At 46.2% G+C, this 18251-nt stretch overlaps 1 protein-coding gene across 2 annotated transcripts; it reads right to left on the bottom strand.

Moving 5' to 3' along the window:
• Window positions 1-1718: 1718 nt before the first annotated feature.
• si:ch211-225b11.4 (tRNA (32-2'-O)-methyltransferase regulator THADA) lies at window positions 1719-14375 on the bottom strand. 2 transcript variants are annotated; one of them, XM_014170685.3, is made up of 31 exons: window positions 14143-14375; window positions 13468-13642; window positions 13288-13374; window positions 13177-13204; window positions 12896-13044; window positions 12586-12708; window positions 12163-12283; window positions 11837-11979; window positions 11632-11716; window positions 11381-11517; window positions 11072-11269; window positions 10253-10982; window positions 9987-10139; window positions 9782-9891; window positions 9508-9668; window positions 9255-9424; window positions 8960-9124; window positions 8712-8860; window positions 8452-8589; window positions 8248-8352; window positions 7818-8015; window positions 7463-7613; window positions 6967-7216; window positions 6518-6754; window positions 6180-6384; window positions 5812-6000; window positions 4770-5020; window positions 4457-4627; window positions 4083-4349; window positions 3591-3793; window positions 1719-2467 (listed from the first exon to the last, which is right to left on the bottom strand). In XM_014170685.3, the coding sequence occupies exons 1-31, from the start codon at window positions 14271-14273 to the stop codon at window positions 2223-2225; spliced, it is 5625 nt and encodes a 1874-aa protein (XP_014026160.1). In that variant the 5' UTR covers window positions 14274-14375; the 3' UTR covers window positions 1719-2222. The 2 variants fall into 2 exon arrangements, with proteins under 2 accessions (XP_014026160.1, XP_014026159.1); XM_014170684.3 differs by having other exon boundaries at window positions 6518-6757.
• Window positions 14376-18251: the final 3876 nt, after the last annotated feature.

The following is an 18251-nucleotide window of genomic DNA, read 5'->3' on the forward strand; positions in this document are numbered from 1 at the left end:
CACACTCTCTAATGCAGTATATTACTTCATTGTCAGTCCTAAAACCAATCTCACACGGACAGACTTCCTATATTTATTAACTTTACATTGAGTTGACCTAAATGGAGTTGTGTTGATGCTGAGTAAAGTGTGAATGTTCCCTCTTATTATTTTCTTAACCAGAACTGCACTGACTGGCAGCATGTCAGTTAGAGAAGATTCCTTGTGACACTAATGGAACGCTCAGCTCATAAAAGCCTTGTTCCTGTCTGCCGTGTCTAATCATTTCATTACCTGGACACAGACTTAATGAAACCTCCCAGGCTGTATCCAGGTAAACCTTCGGTCTCAGGGAAATGGTAACAAAAGCTCTAATACGGCCAGATGGACAGCCTCCAGGTTCCTATTAAACCCTCGCCAGAGTGCAGGAAGCACGTACGCACACACACCCCTTCCAGAAATGGCTCAACTTTCCTTTTCCTAATTATGTATGGAAAATTTCCAATGGAAAAACATTTGGACAGTTAAGTAGGTCATTGTTAGATGAGGGAAAAACACTGAAATAAGCAAGAAAATAGGAAATCGTTGTTTATAAGATTAAGCGAGTCATGTTTTTATTATTCATTTCATGATATGTATGTTCTAGTTCAGGAAGACTCAAGGACAGAAATCAGAACATGTTATCTGTCCGTCTCTGTCTGGAACTAGCACAGAGTTCACAGATCTTCTTTTCCTGTTTGTTTTAAAAGCACTTGAACCTCAGTGCCGGGTGTCACAGCGGGTAAGCCGATAGACCCGTTTTAACGCGTTATAGCACTGTTCCTACTCCAACCCTGCTGTGGTTTGCTCTCAGACACATTTAAATCCTGTAGGATTATCTCGCGGTGTCTCTCATTTCTAAGACGTGTCTTAGGAACACTGCATAATTCCCACGTATGAGTCATTAAGTGGTTACATATAGTAAGTGAATAGGGAACTGGTAAAGAAACTGGCTAACATGCCACCCAGTTGCTCTTAGACCTGTATATTAACATTGTAATTAACACGGGGGGGGGAAAATGACCAGTTCAGAAACAGTCTACAAGGACATATTAGAAAGGTCATTCAGCCCCAATGTACACACAAACACTTCGAAAGAGCGTGAACTGTAGCCTATCAAATATTTGCCTGTCACCAATAGAACAAAAGGAGTGGACTGCGCTGATAATGGTGTAAGACTGTTCTAGTGTGGGGTGTTGCACGGCAACCAGCAGCTCAACAGTGCAGTCAATCATCTTCATCTGAGGAGGCAGGCGGTCTGACAATGGACACTTATCCAGGCAGGAGACTGGCCACTAATGGAGCATAAAGCCTTGTATGCCCATTCTGTTCACCAACCCTCCTGTCTGTCTGCCTCTACTCCTGACGGCCGCTGGCATTACATCACCGTCTGTGTCCCACTGCTGCAGATGAAGCCCAATAAGACGTGGCTAATGCGGAAAGATGAACAGGAGAGAAGAAAAGGCAACGTAGCCTACTATAGACCAGAATGGAGGGCGCCTTGCTGTGGCTGCTGGTGGTATGACAGATATACCAGGAGTGGTTGGAGGCAGTTGGAACCGGTCTGAGACAGTTGGAACTGGTCTGAGAATTCACACAGAGGGGCCTTGTTCAAGCACAACAGAGGGATTTAATGTTGGGCGACAGATAAAGACATCCTAAACGTGAAAGCCTACAGAAAAAAGAGAGGACAACCCCACTTTAATAGATTATTTAATCTATAAAATTAAACATTCATCCTTTAAAATCATACAAAAATACTTGCGTCATGGCTGCATCATGATTACAGACATGCAAATGCATTAACATAGTAATAAAATACACAATAGCATCAACAGAGATGTTCTAAGAGGCTCTTTGGATCAGTATAGACACTCTCAGTTCAGGCATTGTAGGTGTAAGGAGATGCTCTCTATAGCTGGTCAATACTTAGCAGGCCTCATCAGCAGCAGCAAGTAATCTGATCATTGCATTCATCTGGCTGTAGTCAGTTCTTTTACATAACTAATCGGAGAACCTGCCTGCCAAATGCTACTGTACTGTAGTGCAGAAGCTACAGAGAGAGTACATTCAATGCCCACGTTGTTTTTAGCTGCAGTAGGCATACATGCAGCATCCATGGATTCATTCATTCTGGACTTTGATCGTCAAAGAGGAGAACTAAGGCAATCTGTTGTCACAGTGTGGACCAGACTACTAAATCATCAAGGCAGGTCTCCAGTCAGAGCTGCAGTAAAGGCAGCGGGCATCTGGACACCATTCTGGCGGAGCACACAGTGAACTTCCTGGATGTTCTTACGTAAACTCTCAGGATCACAGAGGGGCCGGAGGTCATCAGACATTTCTAGCAGCCGCAGGAGGAATGCTGCCCTGGCCCACAAACCACAGAGGGTGCCATGGAAACTAGAATCCATGAGAAGAGCCAACCAGGCCGGGTCCAGGGTGTCACCTAGAATGGAAGAACAGTTAAAGGGATACTTCGGGATTTTGGCAAAGACGTCCTTTATCTACTTCCCCAGAGTCAGATGAACTTCTGGATAACATTTTTATGTCTAATTTGTGTCTCAAGCTAGTAAATACCCATAGACTTCCAGTCTGCGCTAATGCTAGTTAGCTTTGGCTTGCGAAATTACCTCTAACTTCCTTCATACGGGGACATAAAAATGGTATCCACAAGTTCATCTGACTCTGGGGAAGTAGATAAAAGGCCTCATTGTCAAAAGCCCAAAGTCTCCCTTTAAGCTCACGTAATACTGTCTGCCATGACATTTTCAGTACGTTACATGTGTAACCGATGTGAAATGGCTAGTTAGTTAGCGGTGGTGCGCGCTAATAGCGTTTCAAATCGGGTGACGTCACTCGCTCTGAGACTTGAAATAGGGTTTCCCCTTGCGTTGCAAGGGCCGCGGCTTTTGTGGCGCGATGGGTAACGATGCTTCGTGGGTGTCAGTTGTTGATGTGTGCAGAGGGTCCCTGGTTCGAGCCCAGGTTGGGGCGAAGAGAGGGACGGAACCTACACTGTTACACATGCACACTAATAATTTGATGTTAAACTGATTATGGCAGTAGGCAGAGTATGGCAATAGTCAAGTAAATACTTGACTGTTTATCTTAAAATCGGAGTGAGGTCAAAATTTAAGTAAGTATACGCTGCTTAAAACCTGGTTTTCTGAGCCATCTTTCAAGTTATTGGGACATGTAAACAGTTTAAAATCAGCGTTTCAGCTGTGTATTTGATCTGCGCATGTGCCAGCAGCGGAAGCGCAAGCCTCCCTCTTATGTGCGAGTATCTTAGAAATAGTTCACATACAAACTTCATATGCCCGAATAACGTGGTCGCTGTGGTAGAACGTTTATTTTGATTGCCGATTTTCAGCATTTATCCAAGCCCCATCAGGTAGCCTGATTTCAGATGTGTCCATGTAAACAGGATTATTAGGGAAATTGTTCTTCTTGCAAAGCATGTAAACATTTTAAAGAAACTATTATATTAATGACTAGCCACAATAATTGTGTTATTATGTGCTTTCCGACACAATCAGCAAGTATGTGGTCCTTGGCCTGTGCGTTACCTGGCTGGAGGTCTTTACAGACCCTGAGGTTCTCCAGCAGGTCTGTAACATTCTCCCTGGCCCATACACCCAGGCGTTCTCCCACCACTGAGGATGCTGGGTACTTTTCAGCGAGCTGAAGCAGGTATGGAAGCAGACATGCTGACATCACAGACGGTTCTGCAAACACGTTGGCCTCATCCTGCTCATAGAGACTGGCACACCTGTGGAACAGAGGTGAATGATGAACAACATAAACAAAAGACATGCTCGGCCTACATTTTACATTTACATTTTAGTCATTTAGCAGACGCTCTTATCCAGAGCGACTTACAGTAGTGAAGGCATACATTTCATACGTTTTCATACATTTTTTTTCTTCTTCCCCGTACTGGTCCCCCGTGGGAATTGAACTCACAACCCTGGCGTTTGAAACACCATGCCCTACCAACTGAGCCACACGGGACCTACATGTCATGAATTTGTTGACTGCCTGTGTGTGTGGTGACTCACCCAGTGTCCCTGGCCTCCCTCAGGACTGAGCTCAGGTCAGACTGGGGCAAGTGACACAGCAACACCTCCAGGGCACCAGGACTATCCCAGCATTCCTCCAGCAGCAGCTCCAGCAGGAAGGGCAGAGCCTGGTTGACCTGCATCAGGTACATGCTCCTCTCCCCTCCTCCTCTCCTGGCTTGGCAGAGTGTGGAGGCAAAACCGGCCGCTTTTATCCTGACCTGCTGGCTCTCGTCCTGCAGCAGGTAAAGCCCTGTGTTGATCAACCTGCATAGGAAGAAAGACGAAGAGGACATTATGCAGCAGATTGTGACAAAGTCAGTATGCATACTGTAATTGACTTTTTAACCTACGACCCTGCTCTAGATCTCTACCTGGTGCTGAAGACAGGGAGAGGAGTGTGGTCCCTCAGGGCCATGCTCAGTAAGGGGGCCCCAGCCAGACACAGGGCCCCGGCACAGGATCTCCTGAGAGCCTCAGGGGCCTCTGGCACCCGGTGGACCTCCAACAGACTGCACCACCGAGGGAACAGAGATGTCTGAAGACTGAGACAGAGGGAGAAGAAATGTGTGAATGTTCAGTATGTTTTTTGTGAATCTGACACCCTAATGACTTGTTGTTGTCAAGTAAATTATAAATCATGTCAAAACAGAGAGGAGTGCAGTGTGCAGAATTCTGTATGCTGACCTTTGGGAGAGCAGCAGGCTGGCAGCACACAGGGCCTGGGATAGGAACTCTGGCCCCCCTCTGTGGCCCTCCAGGGCCCCCAGCAGCAGCTCCACACACTCCAGCAGGACTGGACCCTCCAGGGGGGGAGAAGGGGAAGGCTCCTGGGACAGAGTATGGTCAGCCCCAGGAGTCATCACTGCAACTAGGGTTGTCAGATATGTCCTGCTGTACTCCACACCCTGATCCAACAGTGCCTCCTTCAGGTTGGCCTGAGTACAGAGAGCAATGTTAAACACCATTCCCATAAAACAGCATGGTCAGGTCACCATTGTCAAATCAGGAACGTGGAGTCATTAAAGGGCAGCTAATAGGTGGGAAGACTTTGCTGTCCAGAAACTGAAGGAGGTATAAAACAGGGGCACTGACACAGGCATATTGATTGGGCCTATGGAGTTTTATTAAAAAGGCAAAATAATGTTTTCTTTAGAATTTACAGATGCAGATGCTTCTATCCAATGCGAATTAGTCATGGGTGCATACATTTTATGTATGGGTGGTCCCGGGAATCAAACCCACTACCCTGGCGTTACAACTTACAAGTGCCATGCTCTACCCAGTGGTACTTGAAAGTACTAAAGCAAAAATACTTTCAAGTACTACTTAAGTCATTTTTTGGGATATCTGTACTTGTCAAAAATATAAATAGTAGAGTCAACTTTTACGCTTACTTCACTCTTAAAGAAAATAGTGTACTTTTTACGCCATACATTTTCCGTGACTCCCACTCGTACGGCATAACACAGCAGAGAAAAAGGATGGATATCCTTGACTGTATTGGTCTAGTTCAGATCTACCTTACCCTCATTTTCACGAGGAAAAAAAACAATTCTCAGCTTGATTTCAGCCCTTTGCAGCATTGTGTTAAAGTCAAACATATCTTTAGTGCCTTGAATTCCTCATGTTGTATATTGAAAACTACTCATTGAAAACTGTTGGTAAGTTTTTGGACAAGGTGACTTTCCCAGCATTCTCTAGTCTAGACAGGGTGTTTATGTCTCACCTGCAGTGCCGTCTGCAGCACCTGTTGCATGCTGGTCCCACTCCATCGCCGCCTCTCAGCCGCCCAACTGACCAATGACAGCCTCAGGTCAGAGCTCTCTGTGGAGAAACTCCCCCACACCTGGCAAGCCCACCGGGGCTCTGCACACAGGAAGTGGATAGCGTTCTGATGGAAGGAGGCGGACCCAACCTGTAAAATGGAATGTCATAAACTTTCAGTATTGTGGGACGGCTAACACAACCTCACTGATATATCAGTTGGCACATACCCAGATGATGAAAAGGATAACAAATCATGACAGTATCTCTGGATAAAAACAGTGTGTGTGTGTGTGTGCATGTGTGAGAGAGACAGGGACTGTTGGGCACCTGGAGCCTTTGGTGTGGTGAGTGGAGCTCTGACAGGAGCACATCCCTCATCTGGTGGAGGAACCCCTGAGAACAGAACCCCCTCAGCAGGCCTGCCACACCCAGGTAGGCCCCACGCACCAGGGGGCAGTGCTGAGCCCCTGTCACCAACCACAGTCTGGACTCTACACGGTCCACCACATCACACAGTGCGTCTGGGGGAGGACTGGGGAAATAACAACACAAATTACAAAACCTGACAGTGCCTTAATCACAGAATAAATAGAACATGAATTATAGAATCTCTATGGCCTCCATAGAATCCTTCCCTGTTTGTTTTCCATTCTGTAAACCCTCACCGTTGTGTGCATAGACCCCTGTCCAGGATGGCTCTGATCTGCAGTAGCTGTCCATGCAGACGATTGTGACAGCTGGGGTCCTGGGGCTCCGGCAGCTCTCCTGTCAACCGGAGAAGGGTGCTCACGTATTGGCAGGGGGGCGTCATGGCGACCAAGGCTTTGGAGGTCATGACCCTCACACTGTAGATGGGACTGGCAGCCAGCTGGAGCAGGGGAATCAGGAAGTCTGACAGAGTCCTGCTGGGAACAAAGGTTACATGGACCAGTTTTCATACTGCAAGGAGATGCATAGAACACTGTAAATGATTGTGTGCCTACCTGGAGAATACAGGTGTGTTATCCTTAAACAGGCCCATGGACATCATCACCTGCTTCATTGAGTAGATGCAGCTATAAAGGGATTCTTTAGCTTGACAAAATTAAATAAATGACATGAAAACGGTAATCACCCAGTTTGGTCTTGGACCCCTCGCTGGAGTTTGGCCAGGAGGGTGAGGACAGGGTAGAGGGAGGGGTGCAGGCGGAGCCGGGCCTCCCCAGAGGGACCCTGCAAGTCCTCTGCCGCCCCCCTCAACTCCCCCAGGAGGAAGGGCTGCAGGGCAGGGTAGTGGGTGAAGAAGGCGGGGGGAGACATGCCATGCTGGGTGGAGCCCTCCTCACCTCCAGAGCGCTGACCCAGCAACCTTGAGCACAGAGAGCCTGTTCATGAGAAAGGGTTCAGTCAGAGGGAGCACAATAACAAATGAATAATTTATCATGCATGTCTGATCGCTACATGAAAGAAATTGGAGCAGACAGCGCAAGTGAACCTAATGGATTCTCTCCCGGTCTATATGATCTAATGTTTGAGCTGGTCAGTTTCAGAGAATACAAATGACACTGAAATCTGAGCTCTGTCCTCAGTGTGCGCATTACAGTAGTGAGAGGGAGAGATTGTATTTTTACTGTAGAGCTGCAGTGCAGCATTCCTCATGGCCCAGCAGGGGGAGCTGAGGAGGGTCAGGGACAGGATGGCCACAGCCGGGGCAAACTGCAGCACAGCAACTCCCAGCCCAGAGCCTCGTACCAGGGCCTGCAGGGTGTGGACCGCACACACCTGGGGGAGAGGAGGGGAAAAGCCAACATTAGACCGCATGCTAACTGACCTGGACTTGAGTATCCTATTGGTATGTGTGTATCTCGATGGCTGTGCATCTCATCTGTGTTTGTGGTAGGTAATGTACATGCGTATAATTCATGGGAAGTAGTGTACTAGTGTGCATATCTGGCTAACTTTTGGTGAATTCATGATGTGTATTACCTGTGGCAGGTCCAGTGTCTGGTCCCAGTCCTGGGGCAGAGGGGACCTGGCTGTGTCCAGCAGGGTGTGTATGCTGTGGGCCAGGAGGGGCCGGGCCTTACTGGCCTCCTCTGCTGACACCACACACAGGATGAGCATGGGAAGCCCTGCCGCCCGCCGGGTCACTGACGTACAGCGAGACTGCAGCACCTCTAGGCCCTGGAGAGAAAACCCCATATCAGTTAGCACACACAGTTTAACCATACTAGCTAAATATGCATGAAACATAGCTTCATTGTTGCAGGTAAAATTAGATATGAATTAGCAGAGAATGATAAGGTACATCACTGGCCTAGACCTAAAACATACTCTACAGAAACCCCTTTACGCCATGAGAACCCTGTCTGCGGTGTGGATGAGCCCCCTCAAAAGGGTCTGGGTCAGAGGTTACCTGCTTCAGCATGTGTGCTGGGATATCCCTGAGCTCTGGGTCACTGCTGCTCAGGAGACAGGCACAGAACCTGGTAAAGCCCACACAGCAGCCCTCTACTGCCCCCTGGGGGATAGAAACGTGTATGTCAGGACTGAAGATGAGACAAGAAAACCAGGGAGGCTTTGAGTTGTGAACCATAGATGGATGTTATGTCCTTTTTACCCAGTGGCGGCATTTGAGAAGAATGTTCTTGAACACTTTAGAGGCCCTCTTCAGGTCTTCTAAAGTTAGAAAGGGTTCTGTCTGTTTGGCCTGAGCAAGGATTCTCTCCACCAGAGAACCTAGAAAGATTCCTATTTCCTGAAAAGGAAAACAACAATAGTGATTGAAGGCCAGAATGTGTTTCTTAGTGGTGCTGAACATGGGTTAGAATGTGCAGCCGGGTGGTCAGTGCGAGTGTTGATCGGTAAGATGAAGAGTACCTTGAGGGAGACCCAACAGCAGGTGAGGACCAGACTGTGTTCCTCAGACAGCAGCACACACTCATCCCCCTCCCCCTGGTCCTCTCCTGCCACCTGGCCTATCAGAGAGGTGATGGCATTCCCCATGTCACAGAAAGATGGGGGTATATCTGGAAGAGACAAGGGCGGGGGTGAGACAACCATTCCATATCAAGTTTACCCTTCTCCGATCTGTTTTGTGATGTCTCTTTACACCCTACTGGCGATACCTTTCTCATCCCCGCAGGCATCCTGGTCTCCATACAGCACACCCAGGAGGAGCAGAGTGATCCTCTCCAGGAGAACCAGGATCTCTATGGTCACTCTGTGATCGACCACATCACACAGGGTGTTAGGTACCTCTAGTATACACCTCTCTAGGGCAGTCAAAATACCTGAAACAAATACATCACTCAAATAAGGTTGCAATGTGAAATGCTTTGGAATTCAACATGTTTATATATAAGCTGTTAGACAGCTGCAAAATGTAATTTTGTGAAATAGCAATGATGCAACAGGTCTCACCGTGTATGGGTTTGGTTCTTGCAGCAAGCATCATATCATCCTTAGCGATCAGGTAATGCTGCTCGAGTTCCTTGAGTAGATACCTGACCAGAGTAGAGGCCTTCGAGTCCCCAGAACTGACGTAGTTGATACGGCTGTCCAGCCAGGGCACATGAGACTGACCTCCAGACCTTCGGAGAGGGGGTCATGCAACACTGAGGTCGAGGACCGGAACTCTGGCTACAGGTGGTGTAGAAATGAAAGGTCTACTTACTTCTGGAGGAGGACCTTCATGATCAGAGCTCCCATCTGAGCCTCCGGCACACGGGGACTGCAGAGGAGCAGTTCTGCACGGCCGAACAGCACAGGAGTAATGTCCTCCAGAAAACTAGGTGGGAAAAATCTCACCAGTAATCCTGCAGAGAGCTCCCGAATCTACATAGGAAGAAAATAGAGCAGAGAAAATACATTATTTCACTTATCCTTCTGTCACTCACAAATGTATTAAAAATTAAAAAATGAATTTGTAACACAAGTATAAAGTCTACCTCATTGGTGGAATCCTCTAAACAGCCAATAAGGACCAGCTGTTTTGATCTAGAGAAGAAATCCCACCATCCTCTCAGCCTTGCCCAGTTGATCAAAGAGGCCATGTTAACTACAGAAAGGGAACAAAAACCTCTTGGAATTTAGCTTCATACAGGCTTTAAAGCCCCAGAATGAAGTCAACCATCTCATGCCCCCTTTACTGACCTGGGGGTTGGCCCTTCTTCTTGTCTGGGCTCCAGGTGTCTGTGCAGGTCTCTAGTACAGCAGACAGCAGCAGCAGAACAGTCTTCTTCCTCTGGTAGCTGTGTCCTGGTGCCAGATAGGACAACGGCAGCTGGGACAGCCAGTCCACAAACCCTACAATGATCAGGATGAATAGGATGTTAATAAATTGCACCGCACAGCTAGATGGGACAAGGAAATACATTTTAAAACAATTATTTAGTGCTTCAAACTTTCGCAGCGCTCACCTACTCCCTGATCAAGTGCCATCTCTGTCTCCTTTGTGAGGCTGACACCACCGTCCCTTTTTCCCTTCTGTCCTCTGAGGTGGGCCAGGCAGCTGTCTCGGATCCGGACCAGAAACCTCTTCACCCCTGCCTGAAGGTGCTGGCGGAACGGTGACGACTCACTGTTGAGGTTCTGGGGGATGAAGGTCCTCATGGTAGAGAGCTCCTCCGGCGTCGGGGCCTCTTTGGTCTTTGGGCTGCAGCATAGCAGGTTGAGGGCGGCCAGGCGGACTCTATCGTCCACACATCCCAGGGCAAGACGGAGGGTCTCCAGGGCAGAGCCACTCTCCAGGGCCCAGGGGGAGCCTCCATAAGTGGCACGGCGGGCACTCATCACACAGGCCCAGGCATGGAGGTGCCCTGGAGAGGCAGGGTCTAGAGGGGCCAGCAGGGGCTCCACAGCAGCGGGGAAGACACGCAGGGTCCAGGGCAGCAAGTGGCTGGAGCTGTTGTTCTGAAGAAGGGTCACGTCAGAGGTCAAGGCCTCCAGCAGAGTGGTCCGCCAACGCCTGGCCCACTGATTGGCCAGATCCAGCTCCAAGGGAGGAGCATCCTGGGCCAGTTCCTCACACAGCTCGCACCTCTGCTTCTGGATCAGACACTTGTAAAGCTCTGAGGCACATGGGGACAGATGATTGGTGGACATGCACTTCAGGAGATGGTTGGGAAGCTCAGAGTACTGCTCCAGCACCTGAGGGGTTAACGGAAAATGAATTATAATCACAATTTCCACAACTGAACACGCACTTTTAAGGTTAAGATGACATTGCATACACTCACCATGTCAGTGCCAACATAAGGGAGCAGTGAACAGAGGGGGAAGTATTTGGCTTTGGCCTCCCAGGGCAGTTTGGTTATGCGGTGGAGTAAGGAAATGTGCAGGTTCTTCTGTGTGTCTCCAAAACGCTGGCAGTCCATCTCATAGATCTCCAGCAGCAGGCAGAACGCACTGCGCACAACCTCAGACACACCCTCGACCTGGGCATGTGTTAGGGGAAATGGGATGTTATTGTTACTACTGTACTATGCCCTTGAGCCGTTCTTGTCTATTCATGTTCTGTATTAATAATGAGATGATTGGAAACTCACTGGACTCTCAGCATTGTCCCAGATGACCTGGATGAGTTGTCGTCTCAGGCTAGAATCATCTGGCAGCAGGGGAGCGCTGGTCACCTCCCAGATCTCAGATAGACACTCCTTAACACTCTTCAGCCACAGTGTTAACACTGCCATCAGACATAGGCTTTAATAAACGTCGATTTGATACTCAGGTATTTCTTACTTTCATTACGTTTGCACTTACAGAAACACGCATACACACTGGTTTGGTTTTACAGTACCTTCAAAGACATAGTAGTGGCAGTCAAGCTTCTCCTCACACAAAGCAGAAACCAAAGGAAACAAACCACCCAGGAGGAGACAAGTCTGAAGCAATAGAGAGAAAACCTTGAATCAGAAACCACATTTTCTAAATTGGCCGAGGAGAATTCCCATAAGAACGAATGAAGAAGATATATCAGTTAGCATGAGCAGTCTGTGACATACCCCTGTGGTGTCCACCTGACTGACTAGGATGCTCCTTCTACAGCAGGTCAGCAGACCCCTGCTCACGGCCAGTCTGTCCACTCCGTCCTGCGAGCGGGGGCTGCACTGTACCTGGAGACCACCCACACACAGCTGCCAGGGCTCTGAGCAACACACATCAACCAGTGGCATTAAAAATAAAAAACACTTCATCATCCACAGTCCTTATATGAATAGGTTTATGGTTCAAATCCTGTGTTGTGATGATTTGGAATGTAAACAACATAGAATGTAAACAATAAAAGTCAACATACAATGTCAACAATATGAAAGTCCTGATTGTGTACCTGAGTGAGTGACTTGTAGCAGACTCCAGGCAGCTGCTCCTCCCTCCCGTCCCTCCAGTACGGTGTTAATCAGCATGGCCACTGTGGTGCCAGCCAGGAGACGGGTGTCCCTGTTGGAGCACTGCCCGCACACAGACGAAACAAGTAATATAATAACAATTAAAAAATGCTATTCAGCACAGGCTTTTATCTAAAGTGACTTAGTCATGCATGCATACATTTTACATATGGGTGATCCCGGTAACGGAACCCACTACCCTGGTGTTACACGCGCCATGCTCTACCAAATGAGCTACAAAGGACCATGTAGTAAGAGTAAGAGCTGGACCATGGAGAGACATCAGGGAGAACAGACTGGCAAACCTGAATCATATTCATTTAAAATAGTTTGGGATTTAACCTGAATCGATGTCAAACACAGACCTGTCCCAGGATGATGTCCATTAGAGACTGTAGGATGCTCTGCACTGCCAAACTCCCCTGTTCCTTCTCCCAAACCAGAGGGGCCACCTCACCTGGCAACAGCTGAAACACCTGCAAACACACCTGAAGGGACAGGTCCCAGATCAGTAAGACACCTACTAACACAGCCAACTCACAGGTCAGTTCAGTGACAAGACGTCGTCTGAACAGTGCTTCGAATGAATGAATGAAAAATGAAAAAAGACAAGTACAATTTTGTTGACAAGAGCCAGGAAGTTAAAGGTTGATAAAGCCCATATTCAGTATTTACCTTGACAGCTTGGTAACACAGTGGGCCATTTCTCAAACCCTCCTGCTCCAGTATTACAGGGAATAACTCAGCCACTTTATCTATCAAGGAAGGGCAGGCCTCTCTCCACAGCTCACGACCAATAGAGCTGTCCTCCAGGAACATGCAAGCTGCAAACACAAACCACACACAGGAGATAACTTGGCACCTAAAATGAGGCCAAAAAGATAATAGTTAATATTGACAATGCCACTCACACTAAAACAAAGAACAATTCAAGATTATTCTACTCCACAACTAACCTCTCTGGAGGTCCCCAATGGATAATGCCTGAAAAGGAAAGATGCTGAAACATTATCGCATTGCTAAAGAATACTTCTAACAGTGGATTATTTTTAGAACAATACACATACCTGATCCTTTCCCACAATAGTGCACAAACAGTGTTGGATTTCTCGAAAAACCAGCAAGCGATTGACTTCTGCCAGATGTTGCAACATCTGTAATGGCATGATCAAATACATATTCAGAATAGCACTTTAGTTATTCAGCATTGAAAACATCACTTCTAAAGGACAGAGCTTGTTCTGGACCTGGTCTAATTTGCGACTGGCGATGTTAAACATCTGCATCTGCATGGCGACGAGTAGCCTGATGAGTGGCAAGAGGAGCCTCTCCTCTAAACACTGAAGCTGCTTCACTGGGATCTTCCTCAGCAGCTGGCCTGCCTCCTCCAGACTACGCTCTTTGCATCGCTTTATGTTGCTCCTGTTCAGAGACAGACAACATGCCATGAAGATGAGTGACACCGACGGTGAACGATGAATGTGTAGTAATTGGTTGGATATGGGAACAGTCGGAGTGGAGCTGGAACCAGTAACTCCGAGACACCGCAGGGACTATCCCACTGCTGCCACCAATGTAGTGATGGAGATAGAACAATCGCTGGAGGGCTTGAATCAACAACCCTGTGGTTATTGTGGTGTGAATGCATTACCACCTATGCCATGAAAGCCCAGATTTATTGGCAGAGGTAGTAATACATGCATTCCCACACAGGGAGGCTACACATGCATTGTCATACAAACATCAGGGGTGTATTCATTATGGAAACAGTTTAACGTTTTAGCACCAAACAGAAGCATAACGAGAGTTTCTATTGGACAAATGCAGGTAGGTCCCTCCTGTTTCATTCTGTTTAAGAAACGTTTTGCAACAGAATCGGTGTAATGAATAAAACACATTAGGCACTTGTCAGCCAGATTTACCTTGAGCACTCATCAAGTTTGTTAATGAAAAGCTTTAACGTAGTGCTGACATCTGTGGGTATTTTATCCTCAGTAACCACACAGTCTAGTACAGCTTTCATCTGATCTTCGACCGATTGAACAGGCACCATTGTATGTTAATTCCGAAAGTTTGTCTTAAAATTATCCCTGGAAAGAAAGAGAACATGCTTCCTCGTGTTTTTCTTGTCAAACTAACTCTACTGTTGGAGTTGAGTCGTTACAGAACAGTGCATTATGAATTACCGCCATCTAGTGTATAGGAGTATGCGTTCGGTTAGCAAATCATCTTTGTAACATTACATTACGCTTTTGTGTTCATGTTTTGTTGTTAATTTATTAGGTTGTATGCAGAGAGTCCATATAATCGTGCATGTTGCAAATTTGCTTCTAGAAGTTAGCTATAACAGATACAATCTTTTTTGTCTGTTTCCGTAGTACACAACAGCCGAGAAGGTCGCTGTTGGCTATCTCAGTAGAAGCTCGCCCATTTCTGGAGCATGAACGCAAGTAATCCTCTAAATTGTGATTGGTTAATCTGTCATTGCCATTTCTCTACAACACTGCCAAAATGGTGACTCCCTGGTGAGGTGGAACTGTTGCGTTCTCTACAGGTTGTAGGGAAGGTATATATATTTTTTTAGGTTTAGTTATACAAATCTTTGGAAGGCTCGCAGTTCGATTTCGGGGAGGACTACGGTTCTTTCCGGTTTAAGAAAAAGATGGCGGAAGCCGGGGCTGAGTTCGAAGCAAAGTTAGTGAAGACGAATGTTCTGAATGGACAACAGCAGTAGCGAAAACTATAACAAAAAGGAAATTGTCTAAAATTGGAGTGGATGATACGTGTATGAATCATAAAGAATCGCTTCTTGTTGGGATGCATATGTGGGAAACCCGTTTGATGTGTCAAATGGTGAAGCATGCGCTGGGAAAAATCTGTCAGATTGGTTTTATTTTGATTAATCGTATTTCTGAAGAACATAGGAAGATTGCAGTGAGCCTCAGAAGAATCCGTACAACAGAAGTTTTGAACTTCGGAGTAGAGCACTCTCAAAGGAGTCGTTGAATACCTGAAGAAGATTCCTGGCGTGGTTGGTGCCCGGCGTCTAACCCGCTGGGTGAATGGAGAAAAAGAAGAAAGTCTGTCGGTTCAGTTGTTTTCTGATAAATAGCAAATTCCTACTCATGTGAAGCTTGGTTATGTAAAATACTCTGTAAGAACTGTCGTCCCCAAACCATTGCAGTGGCGGTTCTAGCTTGTATGGCTCCCTGGGCGAACCCACCCCCCAAAAAGCACCATTCTGCATTCATTTTTATTCAGACATTTGGAACAGCACAAATAAATAAATAAATATAACATTTAAAACTATATACATAAAAAAAAATATACAAAAGACTCATGAATATCAAAGTGACAGAGAAACAAATTGTAGTATATAAATACAAATAAAAAGATAAGTATTACACTATTACCCTATTGCTAACAAAAAACACAAAAAAACTAAATTGCACAAATTCTATATCACACAAATACACAACACACTTATAAAGAAGAGAACCTGATTATTAGACTAATGCACTTCAATCAAGCCTTCCCTGTGGCTCAGTTGGTAGAGCATGGTGTGTGCAACACCAGGGTTGTGGGTTTGTTTCCCATGGGGGCCAGTACAACAACAACAAAAAATGCATGAAATGTATGTATTCACTACTGTAAGTCTGCTAAATGACTAAAATGTAAATCAAGAAACACACAAACTAAATTGCACAAATAATTGCATTAGTACTGTACTAAGGTAGAGGTGCGCTATTTGATAGATTCTCCCTCTCCCCCTACCTCAGGCTTCCAGTGGGGGGACCTGAGGTCAACGCCCCTCGTACCTCTGAGTGGGAGACCTTCCCAGGCAGTAGCCTGCCTAGCTCACTGACTAGAACCAGGGCGCCCACTACGACAAGGTTAATTGACCCACAGTCCCACACGATGACAGGATATCATTGACGTGCAAATGAGTGATAGATCGCACAAATGTCACCTTTCCGGTTTTTTTTTTTTGTGTGTGCTCCTCGTGCAGCCCCCGGCAAGATGCCTCCCTGGGAGGCTGCCCATGTCCGCATCATTAGAATTGTAAAGGATTTGGCCATGTTTCAAGTGTGTGCAAACGAACAGGGTATTGAAGAACGTGTGTAGAAGAACGACGGTGTTGCAATTGTGGTGGTGATCATGATCCCGAGTTCATGGAGTGCCCTGTAAGGGTGAAGGAGATTGAGGTGGCAAAAGGTAGAGCAGTCAACCGAATCTCCTACGCGGAGACGATTAAAATAATTGAGAAAACAAGTGATGCTAGTGAAGATATGGTAGTGGACGCACCACAGCCTGTAGTAAATGTTTGCTTCCAGTCAAAAGATACCCAGTTTGTTAAAAAAAAGGTGTTCATTGTCACAGTTCTAAACTATAGGCACAAGAAACTCAACATTATAGTGGCTGCGGCAGAAAAGTTATTTACGTCTGAATTTTTTTATTTTTTTTTACCTTCCTCTATTTCTGATGTCCATCCAGTTTGATTTCTATTTGTAACTGTGCAGTATTTCTTAACCTACAGTTGAAGTCGGAAGTTTACGTACACTTAGGTTGAAGTCATTAACACTCGTTTTTCAACCACTCAACAAATTTCTTGTTAACAAACTATAGTTTTGGCAAGTCGGTTAGGACATCTACTTTGTGCATGACACAAGTAATTTTTCCAACAATTGTTTACAGACAGAATATTTAACTTATAATTCACTTTATCACAATTCCAGTGGGTCAGAAGTTTACATACACTAAGTTGACTGTGCCTTTAAACAGCTTGGAAAATTCCAGAAAATGATGTCATGGCTTTAGAAGCTTCTGATAGGCTAATTTACATCATTTGAGTCAATTGGAGGTGTACCTGTGGATGTATTTCAAGGCCTACCTTCAAACTCAGTGCCACTTTGCTTGACAGCATGGGAAAATCAAAAGAAATCAGCCAAGATCTCAGAAAAAAATTATAGACCTCCACAAGTCTGGTTCATCCTAGGGAGCAATTTCCAAACGCCCGAAGGTACCACGTTCATCTGTACAAACAATAGTACGCAAGTATAAACAACATGGGACCACGCAGCCCTCATACCGCTCAGGAAGGAGATGCGTTCTTTCTCCTAGAGATGAACGTACTTTGGTGCGAAAAGTGCAAATCAATCCCAGAACAACAGCAAAGGACCTCGTGAAGATGCTGGAGGAAACAGGTACAAAAGTATCTATATCCACAGTAAAACAAGTCCTATATCGACATAACCTGAAATTCCGCTCAGCAAGGAAGAAGCCACTGCTCCAAAACCGCCATACAAAAAGCCGGACTACGGTTTGCAACTGCACATGGGGACAAAGATCGTACTTTTTGGAGAAATGTCCTCTGGTCTGATGAAACAAAAATAGAACTGTTTGGCCATAATGACCATTGTTATGTTTGGAGGAAAAAGGTGGAGGCTTGCAAACCGAAGAACACCATCCCAACCATGAAGCACGCGGGTGGCAGCATCATGTTGTGGGGGTGCTTTGCTGCAGGAGGGACTGGTGCACATCACAAAATAGATGGCATCATGAGGGAGGAAAATTATGTGGATATATTGAAGCAACATCTCAAGACATCAGTCAGGAAGTTAAAGCTTGGTCGCAAATGGGTCTTCCAAATGGACAATGACCCCAAGCATACTTCCAAAATTGTGGCAAAACGGCTTAAGGACAACAAAGTCAAGGTATTGGAGTGGCCATCACATAGCCCTGACCTCAATCCTATAGAAGATTTGTGGGCAGAACTGAAAAAGTGTGTGCGAGCAAGGAGGCCTACAAACCTGACTCAGTTACACCAGCTCTGTCAGGAGGAATGGGCCAAAATTCACCCAACCTATTGTGGGAAGCTTGTGGAAGGCTACCTGAAACGTTTGACCCAAGTTAAACAATTTATAGGCAATGCTACCAAATACTAATTGAGTGTATGTAAACTTCTGATCCACTGGGAATGTGATGAAAGAAATAAAAGCTGAAATAAATCATTCTCTCTACTATTATTCTG

Source organism: Salmo salar, chromosome 24 (genome assembly GCF_965601325.2).
Source record: "Salmo salar chromosome 24, fSalSal1, whole genome shotgun sequence".
In the NCBI taxonomy this organism is placed as follows: Eukaryota; Metazoa; Chordata; class Actinopteri; order Salmoniformes; family Salmonidae; genus Salmo; species Salmo salar.